At 40.2% G+C, this 14,619-nt stretch overlaps 1 protein-coding gene across 2 annotated transcripts in view; it reads right to left on the bottom strand.

Moving 5' to 3' along the window:
- Positions 1–589: 589 nt before the first annotated feature.
- TMEM165 (transmembrane protein 165) overlaps positions 590–14,619 on the bottom strand; it is a 777,160-nt gene continuing 763,130 nt past the window's right edge. For both annotated transcript variants that reach the window (XM_050790613.1, XM_050790614.1), the window contains 4 exons: positions 9,257–9,432; positions 8,521–8,703; positions 2,104–2,209; positions 590–1,384 (listed from right to left, as the gene is read on the bottom strand). In XM_050790613.1, coding sequence (XP_050646570.1) covers positions 1,308–1,384; positions 2,104–2,209; positions 8,521–8,703; positions 9,257–9,432 — 542 coding nt within the window. In that variant the 3' untranslated portion in view covers positions 590–1,307. The remainder of the gene's footprint in view (positions 1,385–2,103; positions 2,210–8,520; positions 8,704–9,256; positions 9,433–14,619) is intronic.

Below are 14,619 nucleotides of genomic sequence, written 5' to 3'. Positions count from 1 at the left end.
CAGTGCTGGGTGATTAACTGGGTTCTTTCACAATCTCTTCAAATTGCAAACTACATTGTGGACCTTTGTAGTAACTCATAAACCTGAATTGCTCTGGGTCTCTTACACTTCACACAAATAACATGAATGTTTCTGTAGCATTGTCCTTCAGTTTAGTGAGGCTATTAATGGGAATATTACTGCATATGATTCTAGAATATAAAAGGCTGACAGAAAGCAGCTGTTATTCTACTTGGGTGGAGGAGTAGTCAGAATATACTCAAAACGACAGTGACGACTGAGGTTGCTATGAAAAAACAAGGCAGTCATAGCATAATGAATGATGTTAGGCTCTGGAATTAAACTGCCTGGTGTGACTCTACCATGTAACCTTGGGTGAGTGAGTTTTTTCTTGTTTAACCTTATATTAGTACCTACTAGCTCACAGAACTGTAAGGGTGACGACAGTACTTTCGAACAATGAATGCCTGGCTCCTGTTTAGCTACTTTAGGCATATCTCAAATGTTTAATATATTAGTTTTTTACATCAGCTTTAGAAATTGGCCTATCAATACTGATAATTGTATATAACACACAAGGAAAAACAAGCACTGGTCATACCACTTTTATTTATATTGTATCTATGTTACATTGTTTATTCAATATAGAAAAAATATGAATACATTCATAGTATTCTCTTTTAATTTGGTAATTCCACGTTGTCAAATATTGACTGTTTTAATATTGGGTGTCCTACCCAATTAAAAAAAAAAAAGAGGAAGAATGACCTGGCAGACAGTTCTTCTTGTACCATGTTATTGATATAACAGTAATATCATATATGTCTTTTTTTAAACACCTAATTTTGAAAAGACCGATAATTAAACTACTGCTTACTGGCTCAGGGAAATGTTTTAAAACATAGAAATTAATTCATTCTTTCCCCAAGAAAATTTTTAAGGTAAACATCTTTAAAACACCTAAGTGATGAAGGAGAAAATTTGTATTCCTTAAAAAGGGGTCAGTGCTGAAAGAAAATCGCATGGCAGACCCCACTGCACAACAGTTCTGCACCAGAATAAAAATGGGGACTATATTAACATAATTATGCTGGAGAGAAAAAAAACCCACACTTAGAAGTCAGGTTTCTTTTAAAACTCCTTGTTACAAATAGAATCAATGATTATATCTCAAACATCATAATGGGTCAAACTCACAAATCAGTGCTACAAAATACAGTATTTTTCCATCACTTTTAGTTGTAATGTACACTATGTACAGAAAATATTATCTATTTTAAACTAAATACAGATGAACAAACAGCTTGTCAAAAACCAGAATCAGGGCTTATAAATAGTGCAGAAAATGCAAACGCCAAAAAAACGATGCCTCCTATGATTGTCACTGGAAGAGAGAAAAAAAAAAGTCAAATACAGCAAAATTCCTATACCTTGATACTATACAAAATGAAAAGGGAGCCGATGAGGTGGCCAATTATTCTTCCAATCTAGTAAACTAACCTTGAAAACAAATTAGAATCACTTCAATCCCTTTTAAATAGCAAGGAACAACACTTAACACGCTTGACTGTGAACAGTAAGAATCAGGTTTTTCTCCAGCACTGTTTTGAGAAATGACAGGAGTGTATTAAATCCAGACAGTGCTGACAAGCAACAGGAGAACTGTAACTCATTTTAAAATCCAGTTATAAAAGAAAATGTTCAAGTCTTCTGACTAGCAAAGAGACAATTCTTCCATCTCCAGACCTAACTGTAGCTTCACAGGACATATTCAGCAGAATCAGTACATGGTCTGAACATATGATTCCAGTCTTGTAAGACACATTTTTAGAGCCAAAAACTTCTCATACTTCCAAATGGCAATTGTTTTACTAAGATACTATGTCAACAAGAAGCTACTATGAATTCAATAAAAATGACTTTGTATTTTGCTAACTTCTACACAGGTGAAAAGAGTCCATATTTGCAATACCAAGAGTAATAGTAGGTAGGTAATTACAAAAACCAAGTATACTTCAGCAGCAGAAATTTAAATAAAGCTAACACCCTTTAATCTCTCTGTGATTCTAAAATGTTACCTGATTTGTAATTTTCAAGACTTACCAGTTCTGACAGAGATTTTCTGTGCTATCATTCTTCCTCCAATTACTGCCAATCCCGTGCACAGGCAGTGCCCCACAGTTCCACCCACAGCTACACCATAGGGGTCCTGGAAGCAAGCGTCACAGCATTAATTCAAAACCAAGTATTAATTCATAAGAACCATAACAATTCAGAAGCACTAAAAATGGTGGCCAACAATTAAAAAGCATAATAGTTATAAAAATGCAGGTGTATAATAAATTTATGAAAGGTGTAATGGCTGCTTGAAGGAATATGTACCAGTTATACTTAAGACTAGACCTAGAAATTTAAATAACCCAAATCAGTTTGTAAAGTCAAAAAAAATCCTGATGAAATAAAGCTAATCAAACCGTTTAGCAGTTATTAAACTTCCTTCACAGGCAATACGTAGCACTGCTATGACAAGTGCTAGGGAGGATTTTAAGCTAGACGGTTGTTCCCTCAGGTACTGCTTGGTATTATGAGAAACTCAAGTCAATCTTTCGCAGAATAGTATGCCTCTGCTTCTTGGGAACAGAAACCCTGCCTCAGTGCCAGGAACCAAGGATTTATCCAGTGAACACATGCTACCTGAGCAAAGCAGGCACTCAGATTCGGAGGAGAGGAGTATTTAGTGAAAGTTTCCCAGAAGATAGCCCTGAAGAATGAGCAGGGGGTGGTGAGAATGTGATTTTGTTTTGTGGGAGAAGGAACATGCTAAGTAGAAAGCAAAGGCCAGCAGTACCAGACAACCAGCTGCAGAGCCCTTCACCATTTCACAAAAGGGTAGCTGGGAGCCCAGGTCAGGGAGGACCCTACCATCTTGGAGTTTAAACTGTGTCCTAAGACACTTACTGGTTTTTAGCTGGAAAGTAACAAAACAGATTTATGCTTTAAAAGTCCACTAGGCCAGGTGCAGTGGCTCATGCCTGTAATCCCAACACTTTGGGAGGCTGAAGCAGGAGAACTGCTTGAGCCTGGCAGTTTGAGACTAGCCTAGGCAACATAGTGAGACCTCTCATCTCTACAAAAAAATAAAAACTTAACCAGGCATCCTAGTAACCACAAGTGGTCCCAGCCGCTCGGGAGGATGAGGTGGGAGGATCACTTGAGCCCAGGAGGTTGTGTCTGCAGTGAGCTGTGATTGTTCTCCATCCTGGGCAATAGAGTAAGACCCTATCTCAAAAATTTTTTAAAGTCTACTGAAGAGAAAGAACCGGAGGGGAACAAGACTGAAGGAAGGGTGATCCACTGCAATGCTACAGCAACAGCCCTGGAAAGAAAGAGCACTGCCCCAGATTGGGGTAGATGACTGTAGGCAAAAAGCAGGTGAATTTGAGAGAAATTAAGAAGGCAAATTAATATACATCCATGATAAATGAATGATAGGCTTTATGGAAAAATATCAGAGCCAAGCACAGTGGAGCCAGCCACTCAGGAGGCTAAGGCAGAAGGATCACTTGAGGCCAGGAGTTCGAGACTAGCCTGAGCAATACAGCGAGATCCTGTCTCTTAAAAATAAAATAATGGTGCAGTGGTTCATGAATGTAGTTCCAGCTATTAAGGAAGCTGAGGTGAAAGGATCACTTGAGCCTGAGTTTGAAGCTACAGCGAGTTATGATCACACTACTGTGCTACAAATTCCATCCTGGGTGACAAAGCAAGACTCCATCTCTTATTAAAAAAAGAAAAGTTGGTTGGGTGCAGTGGCTCATGCCTGTAATGCCAGCACTTCAGGAGGCCGAGGAGGGCGGATCACAAGGTCAGGAGATCAAAACACAGTGAAACTCCGTCTCTACTAAAAATACAAAAAATTAGCCAGGTGTGGTGGCGGGCACCTGCAGTTCCAGCTACTGGGGAGGCTAAGGCAGTAGAATCGCTTGAATCTGGGAGGTGGAGACTGCAGTGAGCCGAGATCACACCACTGCACCATCTCAAAAAAAAAATCAAGCATGACACCCAAATTTCTCTCCCACAATTCTTTGGATGAACTATGGTAAGACCAATGTGATTTTTAAAGTTAAGAGTCAGCTGAATCATGGTGGGTGGATGGTTCACACATGTAATCTCACCACTCTGGGAGGCTAAGGCAGGCAGATCACCTGAGGTTGGGAGTTTGAGACCAGCCTGGCCAATATGGTGAAACCTCATCTTTACTAAAAATATAAAAACTAGCCAAGCTTGGTGGCACATGCCTCTAATCCCAGCTACTCGGAGGCTGAGGCATTAGAATCGCTTGAATCCAGGAAGCAGAGGTTGCAGCAAGCCAAGATTGCACCACTGCACTCCAGCCTAGGTGACAGAACAAGACTCTCAAATTAAAAAAAAAAAAAAAGAGTCAATAACCCTGGTATAGAGAAAGCAGAAAGAGAAGAATGTTGATGACATAATCATGAGGGGCAAAGGCAGCATTCAAGGAAGGATAAAGAAGGGTCCACAGGAGAAAGCAAGTGAGGTGGCCAGGCAATTACCTCCTGTGAGGACCAATGGAGGCACCATCGAAGGCCATGGGGAGCTCAAAGCACAACAGTGTTCCTGGTGAGGCCAGAAACTGGGTTTCCACGGGCTAAGTATGCAAGGAGAGCAGAGCCAAGGCTTATTCCCATCACAGCCAAGCCCTCTGACACAAGTGGGATTTGAGATGTAGAATTGAGGAAAGGGGCTTTTTCTTTTTAAAGGATGAGAAAAAATTGGTACACACGAACAATGCTCACAAAACGGCTGAGAGAAAGGCAAAATCGAAGCATATTATAAGGGTGGAATTCAGAATACAGGAGGGTAGAGGGGCTGCCACTGTGATGGGTGGGAATGAAGAAAGGGAACTGCTGCTGTTATGCAGGAGAAGGGAAAGCCCGCTGCTGGGCAGTGTGTGTGCAGAGACAGGAAACTGGCTGAAGCATCCACTGTGAAGAATAGAAGAGTGGGAGTACATTTCCCAAATTCTACTTGTTTATTATAAACTGCTATCCATGAAGATGGTTCTATTTGAAAGTAATATTTAGGCCAGGCGTAATCTCAGCACTTTGGGAGGCCAAGGTGGGCAGATTGCTTGAGCTCAGGAGTTCAAGACCAGCCTGGGCAACATGGCAAAACACTATCTCTACAAAAAATACAAAATTAGCCAGCCGTGGTGGCGGGAATCTGTAGTCCCAGACTTGGGATGCTGAGGTGGGAGAATGGCTTGAGCCCAGGAGGTGGAGGTTGAGGTGAGCTGAGATTGTGCCATTGTACTCCAGCCTGGTTAACAGAGCCAGATCCTGTCTCAAAAAAAAAAGAAAGAAAATGATATTTAAAAATGCACTAGATTAAGTAAAATAAACTAGTAGTAAACTAGTTCCTTCAATATAGGATTTTTCAGTCTTTATTTGTATACTGAGTCATCCTTTTTTTTTTTTTTTTTTGAGATGGAATCTAGCTCTGTCACCCAGAGTGGAGTACAGTGACACAATCTCGGCTTACCCGGGTTCGAGCGATTCTCCTGCCTCAGCCTCCTGAGTAGCTGAGACTACAGGCGAGTGCCACCACACCCACCTAATTTTTGTATTTTTAGTAGACACGGAGTTTCTCCATGTTGGCCAGGCTGGTCTCAAACTCCTGACCTCAGGCGATCTGCCTGCCTTGGCCTCCCAAAGTGCTGGGATTAAACACGTGAGCCACCACACCCGGCCTGAGTCTTAAAAACAAAAAACAAAACACCAGGGATATAATATTTGCCAAATTTGACTCTGAATTTCTTCCTTCCCCCTCACCCTTTTTTGGCCTAGAACCAATTCACATCTCAAAAGACACTAGGATTATGTGAAATCCAATTTGGGAACAGTAAATCATGTTGGAAGCAAAGATAAAACTGCATACTAAAATGGCCTGAACTAGACAACTGCATGGTTCATAAGAAAAATTACCAACAAAAATAGGAATACTAAAGGAACAGAAAAAGACACAACATTCCTGCCATTTAAGAGCTCATTATATATCCCCACAGTGCAGTTAGTATGGAAGTGTGGCTAACACTGAATGTGCCACGTGTGGGACCGTGCTAGATACCCTGCGTGTGTTATTTCATCTGCAAAACGATCCACAAAGCAGGTAATCCCCATTTTTGGATGAGGAAATGCAGGGAAGTGTAGTAACATGATTATACAGCAAGAGACTCAGACCCAGTCAGCACGTGCCATACTGCTAGAATGGACCGGGGTGTCTCGTAGGTAGGGAGCCTCGAGCCTTTCACACATTGCTCTATGGCATACAGTCTATGGCTGTATGCCATAGAGCAGACAGAAAAACGCAGTGATTCTGCTGTCAGGATAACTCACCCTAGTAGAACCACTACCACTTCAACAATATGGTTACTTACTTTTGAGTCCAACTCTGGCAATCTGAAAGCCAATAAAAGGCTAGAAATCAAGAAGAATATAGGGTACAGCCATTATATATATACATACACACACACACACACACACACACATATATATATTTTTTTTTTTTTAAGATAGTGTCTCACTCTGTCCCCTAGGCTAGAGAACAGTGGCACGATCTCGGCTCACTGCAACCTCTGCCTCCTGGGTTCAAGTGATTCTCCTGCCTCAGCCTCCCTAGTAGCTAAGATTACAGGCACCTGCCACCACGTCCAGCTAATTAAAGTGATATTTTTTAAAGAAAGTTTGTTTTACGGGAATCCAGTGAAAATCAGAGTTCCATTTTTTGTCCTCAAAATACAGCATTTTTGAGGCTTCTCTGACAAAACAGCCTTTCCCATCTATCTTAGTCCTGGTCTTCAACTGTCTTATATTTTAAACCACAGCCTATAATTAAAGAACTTGTTCTTTTACAGTAGACAGTTCCAAGAAATTAGAAACAATTTTAATCTTATAAAAAGAATTTGATATAAACACAGATAAGAAATAACATTAGTTAAGATCAAAAAGAGGTTGAAAAGCAGTAGCAATATTCCATTCCACAACCATCTCCACAGGAAATCTTAATAAATCCGTGTGAACAATGACAGGCACCTCATACAAAACCTCGCTATTCCTCAAAAGAAAAATTAAATAAAAAAATCAGTGGGCATGTTTTAAGTAAGTGGCATTGAACAACTGTGAAGAAGGCCACAGACAGCCAGCTTACTCCCTCACACAAGTCACTCGATCTCTCTGGGTGTCAGGTTCTTCATCTGAAGAGTAAAAGCTACAACAAGATGAGCTGAGGCCATTAGCTTCCCACTCCAGGACTTAGGATTCTTGGGCTAAGACCTAACAGAAAGTTCCTACACAGAAACAAACAAGTCACCTAGGCCAGAGCAGTGGCTCACGCCTATAATCCCAAAAGGATTATTTGCGAGGCTGAGGCAGGAAGTTTCAAGGCCAGGGGTTCAAAACGGGCCTGGACAACATGGTGAGACCCCACCCCAACCAAAAAGTAAATAAATAAAACAAATTACCCATAACAGCAGTACGCAACGATACATAAGCACTGAAATAAAAACAATGTTTTTATTTCCTTAAGTCTTTTTTGTTCTTTTTATGTATCATTTATTTAATTTCTTGAGATAGAGTCTCGCTCTGCTGCCCAGGCTGGAGTGCAGTGGCGCAATCTAGGCTCACTGGAACCTCTGTTTCCCTGGTTCAAGTAATTCTCCTGCCTCAACCTCCTGAGTAGCTAAGATTACAGGCATGAGCCACCTTGCCCAGCTAATTTTTGTATTTCTAGTAGTAGGGGTTTCTCCATGCTGGCCAGGCTGGTCTCAAATTCCTGATCGCAGGTGATCCGCCCACCTTGGCCTCCCAAAGTGCTGAGATTACAGGCCTAAGGGACCGCGCCCGGCCTTCTTTTTATATTTTAAAAGTAAACCTCCTTTTAAAATTTTTCCATGTCACTAAAATGATGTTGAAGAGTGAATATTCTAAGAGCTACACAGAGATTTGTAAATAGTTGAACCAATTTTCTGCTGGATTATTAGGCTGCTTCTAAATTTCTACTAAGTTACAATAATTGTAAGTAGTCTGTGCAACACTCAATTTCTTTAGTGTAACAGATAAACCAAAAGCTATACACTTTATTAAACACCAAAATGGCCTTCAATTATACCGATTCATATTCTCAACTACTATAAAAAAGAAAGTTCTATGATAAGAAAGAAAACCAAGCTAAGATGACTAGTACCACAGTATCATTTTGGCAAAACCAAAGGGAAGAGGATGAGTAAAAACAGTCCAACTAAGCTTGGTTACAAGAATATCACCTGCAGGTGGCAGGAACTGGGAGAAGGCCAATTTTAGAGACTGGCAGAATCATCAGATGTAAAACAGTCTTGCATATGAAGGAATGCTGTGGCCCACTTGAGTGTGTCCAGTGTTTTCTGGAACAAAGTAATATTAATTGCATTTCGTTTTAAACAGTCTCCTCTCAAATATCACTCACCTCTCTAGCTGCCAATACAATTGTAGTTAGTTGAGAGCGATCACCCCATTCTGCTAAGAATGTTAATGTAAGAGCTTGAACAAAAATGGGTGAAATAAAATGCAACCACTTTTTCTGAGGTACTGTTATGCTTGTACCCGTTTCGACATCTCCTGGTCCATTTAAAAGTTTGGTTCGTTGGAACTAAAATAAATAATAAACAAATGAAAGTAAGCACAGGAAGCAAATAAAATAGCACACAAATCACTTAATTTTTCTTTTATAAGTGTTTAAATTCTATGAAATATGCTCCAAAAAAACTACATTTACGTGACCCCCAAACTTCCCCTCTGAAGCACTGGTCTCACACAGCAACAAATGCTATAGTCTCAATTCTTCCGTTTCTCCTCAGCTGAACAAACCAAACAGGATTTACTGATCATTTACTATCCCAGACACTATGGGAGAAACATGTAAAATTATAAAATACAGTTCCTGCTTTTCAGGAGCTTATAATCAACCTAATTAAGGAAACTGATTACCTGTGCTCAGTATTCATCTCTCAGCTTCCTTTCTCTACTACATTCACACCAACCCCAAGTCAGATCACAGACAGGTATAAGAACAGAACTAAGCAAAAGACGTTATTTTGGTGTAGCCCACACATATCACACAGATGGGGCCACTGAGAAACCTCTGGAGTGTTTATTCCTAGTTGAGTGCCTTTCTGGTCCAGATCAATGGTGCCATGGCTTACTTCTTCATCTTTCTTCTTTAATTCAGCTTGAACTTCTTCCAGTTCCTCTTGACCCTCATCAGGGCTCATCTTTAAGCCTTCCCGAAGCATTCTAATGCCAAAAATGGCAAATAATACAGTTGAAACATAGTATGTATAGACCCTGGGGATGACTGTGGTGGCATAGCCAAACAAAACTGGAAAAAATACAACAGTATGTTTGTTAATGAGTGTGTATCATGACCGACTAAAGGAACAGTTAACTTCAGAAATAAAAATTTATCACTGTTGAAAGAAAAATGGTTCACATTAGAAGCTAATCTAGCATGTAATAAACTCAAGTAGTTCCAGTTCTTTCCCTCCACCAATAGTAAACCCTCAGATCTAGCCCAGGCCTAACACAGCTTATTCAGAAGCCAATGGTCCAGCCGAAGATGGCACATCTTTCAGAGAGATGTTAAATAAGATATTGAACTCCTTTCCAGGCATGTTCAGCCAGAGGCTGGCTTGCCTCTACGTTGTGCAAGGCACAGTACCTGGGGTAGAGATTAGCTCAGAGGCCCTCTCAAGAGTTGAGATATTACTACCTGGAAGCCACACCACTTTCATAGTGGTATTTCTTCATCACACATCTTTAAATTACAAACTTCTAGTGAAGCATCATGACAAGATTCTCACATAGCAAGATTCAAACTCTGCTCCTTTGTAACTATTTAAAATAAGTACATTTTATGAAAAAAAAAAAAAACCTAAAAATTCTTATAACATATATTAAAATAATGTTACAACAGGCTCAAACATTCAGTTCCACTCTTTCCCACTGATAAGACATCTGTGTAAGTTATATAAAAAATGATGCTTGGAACTATATCAAGAACTCAAATCCTAACGGGGAAACACAACTACATCAGTAATACTAATTCAGTAATTAAAACTTAAAAATTTGGCTGGGCAAAGTGGCATAATCCCAGCACTCTGGGAGACCACGGCGGAAGGATTGCTTGAGCCTAGAAGTTCCAGACCAGCCTGGGAAACACAGTGAAACCCTGTCTCAAAAACAAACAAAAACAACTACGTAAGGAATAGAGGATACGACCATACATATAATATATACAATTACTCTGGCCAGGCACGGTGGCTCATGCCTGTAATCCCAGCACTTTGGGAGACCAAGTCGGGCGGATTACTTGAGCCCAGGAGCTTGAGACCACTGGTCAACACGGTGAAATCCTGTCTCCACAAAAAAAATACAAAAATTAGCCTGATGGGGTGGCACACACCTGTGGTTCCAACCTACTTGAGGGGCTGAGGTAGAAGGATCACTTGAGCCCAGGAGGTCAAAGCTGCAGTGAGCTGTAATCATGCCACTGCATCCCAGCATGGGCAACAGAGTGAGACCCCATCTCAAAAAAGAAAGAAAGAAAGAAAAATACAATTACTCTTTAATTCACTAGCTCTTTTTATGAAATGGGTGCAACACTTATAAACCTGCCTGAAAATTAAATGTATAACCTGTATGTAAATTCCCTACATTACAAAACTTAAAAGATCTTAAAATCATGGTTAGAAATGTAGCAAACCTATGTCTGCGTGCACATCTGTATTTAAATTATTGTGTGTGTGTATATGTATGGATGTATATTTGTATATATGTAAGTATACACACAGGATACAAGCACATATTTTCTAGCTCTGTCCGCTGAAAAGACAAGAGGCAATTTGTAACAATGAGCTCAGTAACCTTGCACCGAGATCTTGGGTTCTAATAACATTCTCCCCTAAAAAGCTCCTCAAAACTCCTCTGAGAAATGGCCAGTTCCAGGACTGGGCAGAGCAGGAGCATGATGAACCTGTAATATCTTGTTGTACTATAAAGTGAGGAGCAAAAACAAATGGAAGCATGCCACAAAGACACAGGACACAGTTTGAAAAGGCTCCCACTGGCCTAACCTGGGATAATTTAATCAGCAAAATAGTTAAATAATTAATTATAAACCACTGAAAAAAGGAATCCATGAGTTTGTACTAATAGTAAAAAGACAAACAAATGGGAAAGGAAGGAGAGCTCTCGCTGGCAGTAGAATGTCAAGGCTTACTGGTGAATATGCAAGTACTAGAATTAAAAGTCGTCATTTTGCAAACATCAAGGAAAGATTTAATTATGCAAGAATCATCAACTGATGCAAAATCTTTGGAGAAATTTTGATGAGGAAGAGGGTGTTTGTACTGTCTTTAAGCATATCCCTACAGATTAGATATTAGTTACAAGGGAAGACAAAGACAACACAGAAAAGAAATCCTGACTGGGTCACCAAAATTAATGTCACCAATGAGGGATAAATGGACACCATGTGCTTCCAGATGAGATATTCTTGGAGAGACAAAGTATCACCTATGCAGTTTTCTAGTCAGGAATGCCTACCTCAATCTAACCATGAAGAAACATCAGACAAACAAGAAATGGGGAACAGTCCATTCCGCCGGGGGAGGGGGGATGCACTGTATTCTCCCAAAAAAGCTGATGTCAGAAAACATTTTTTTTTTTTTTTTTTTTTTTTTTTGAGACGGAGTCTTGCTCTGTCACCCAGGCTGGAGTGCAGTGGCCGGATCTCAGCTCACTGCAAGCTCCGCCTCCCGGGTTCACGCCATTCTCCTGCCTCAGCCTCCCGAGTAGCTGGGACTACAGGCGCCCGCCACCTCGCCCGGCTAAGTTTTTGTATTTTTTAGTAGAGACGGGGTTTTCACTGTGTTAGCCAGGATGGTCTCGATCTCCTGACCTCGTGATCCGCCCGTCTCGGCCTCCCAAAGTGCTGGGATTACAGGCTTGAGCCACCGCGCCCGGCAGAAAACATTTTTAAAAAAGGCGATGGACATATTTCAGATTAAAAGACTAAAAAAAATAAATAAATAACTAAATGCAATACCTGACCTAGACTGAAGGGAAAAACACTGATATAAAGGACATTATCGAGGGGTTGGGGGCAAGGGGAGGGAGAGCATTAGGACCAATACCTAATGCATGCGGGGCTTAAAACCTAGATGACAGGTTGATGAGTGCAACAAATCACCATGGCACACGTATACCTAACGTAACAAACCTGCACGTTCTGCACATGTATCCCAGAACTTAAAGTATTAAAAAAAAAAAAGTGGTTAAATCTATAAAACTAAAGCTGTGAAAGAGAAGGAAGATGTAGAAATAAAGACATATGACTTAACAGTTGAGACAAAATAATAATAAAAAGACTGTTACATCCACTTAAATTACATAAAACTGCTGCCACAAGTGACATATTTAATAAGTTTTATGTTCTTTCTTTTTCTTTTTTTTTTTGAGACGAAGTCTCGCTCTGTCCCCCAGGCTGGAGTGCAGTGGCACGATCTCGGCTCACTGCAAGCTCTGCCTCCCAGGTTCACGCCATTCTCCTGCCTCACCCTCCCGAGTAGCAGGAACTACAGGTGCCCGCCACCAAGCCCGGCTAATTTTTTGTACTTTTTTAGTAGAAATGGGGTTTCACCGTGTTAGCCAGGATGGTCTCAATCTCCTGACCTTGTGATCCGCCCGCCTCGGCCTCCCAAAGTGCTGGGATTACAGGCATGAGCCACCGCGCCCAGCCTATGTCCTTTCAAAAAACAAAAAAAGAAAGGACATTGGGTCATCCAAAATTAAAATATGGATGACAGATTCAAGTACTGTATCAATACATAAAATATATTAAATGTTGTGTGTATGTGTGTGCATTACATAGCTCATAATGTATGTATATGTACACACTATAGACAGGTATTTAAACCATGAGTATATATACACATTTATAATTTTATTTAGATAGAGTACAAATGCTAAAACAAATGGGATAAAATGTTAACAGGTGAATCTAGGCAAAAGATATATAAGTGTTCTTTGTACTATTTTATTTTTGCTGCTTTGTAAACTTAAAATTATTTCTATAAAATGTTTAAAAATTGTAAAATGATGGGCCAGGGGCCAGGTGCAGTAGCTCACGCCTATAATCCCAGCACTTTGGGAGGCCAAGGCGGGCGATCACTTGAGGTCAGGAGTTTAAGACCAGCCTGGCCAACATGAGAAACTCCATCTCTACCGAAACATACAGCAAGTAGCTAGGCGTGATGGCACGTGCCACCAGTCTCAGCTACTTGGGAGGCTGAGGCACGAAAACTGCCTGAGCCCGGAGGCGGAGGCTGCAGTGAGCCGGGATCATGCCACTGCACTCCAGCCTGGGTGACAGAGCAAGAATCTGTCTCAAAATAAATAAAAAGATAAATAAATAAAAATTTAAAAAATAAATACAAGGTAAAAGGATGGGCCAGGCACACATACCTATAATATCAGTACATTGGTATTGTTGAGGTGGAAGGATAGCTTAAGCCCAAGAGTTCAAGATCAGCCTGGGCAACACAGCCAGACCCTGTTTCTACAAAAAAACAAAAAATTTAGCTGGGCATAGTGACATGGTCCCAGCTACTCAGGAGGCTGACGTGGAAGGATCACTTGAGCCCAGGAGCTCCAGGTTTCAGTGAGCTATGATCATGCCACTGCACTCCAGCCCTCTGAGTGATAGAGCAAGACCCTGTCTCTAAAAAAAAAAAAAAAATACATAAATGAATAAAAAATAGCTCTATCGTCTCATTAAGAGATGTATTTCCACTTTTTAAAAATGATTATTTAAATCTGTAATATATTTTCTTTGAGTACTAATAACTCAATTATATATACATATATGTATCTGCATCATACATGTTTAGTATCCTCAATCTAAAATCACAGTGCTCCAGAATCTGAAACTTTTTGAGCACTGACATGCTCACATGAAATGCTCAATTCATAGAGTTAACACTTAGAGATTTACTAGGAGAAATTTACAATATCTTTGAAAATTCAATGATATTAAATGCATATTTTTATTGCAGGTAGATATGACGGGGTGATCCACACATATATTTCTTTAGGCTCATAAAGTGAAGCAGTGGGAGTGGACAAGGAAGAAAGAAATCTGTAACTGGTTTGTCATCAATTAGTTGTAAACACCACTGCACTTGGATCAGCTCTGTAATACATTTTGAAGCAAAAACTGATAATCATTAGGGTAAAATTAAGGAAAGTTAATGAAAATATAAATTATAGGAAGAAAAAAATGTAAATTTCCAACTGTTAAAAAAGTATATTCACATTTGTTTTAAAGGAATGATGGTCATAGTGGGTATCAAATTGCTAATGGTATTTAGACTCACTGGGTATATTTTTAAAACATCCTAACAGTCTCTCTTTTTTTTTTTTTTGAGACGGGAGTCTCACTCTGTTACCCAGGCTGGAGTGCAGTGGCACGATCTTGGCTCACTGCAACTTCTGCCTCCTGGGTTCA

The sequence above is a fragment of the Macaca thibetana genome, chromosome 5, assembly GCF_024542745.1.
Source record: "Macaca thibetana thibetana isolate TM-01 chromosome 5, ASM2454274v1, whole genome shotgun sequence".
Lineage (NCBI taxonomy): Eukaryota > Metazoa > Chordata > Mammalia > Primates > Cercopithecidae > Macaca > Macaca thibetana.
This window is presented reverse-complemented; position numbering and strand designations above follow the sequence as displayed.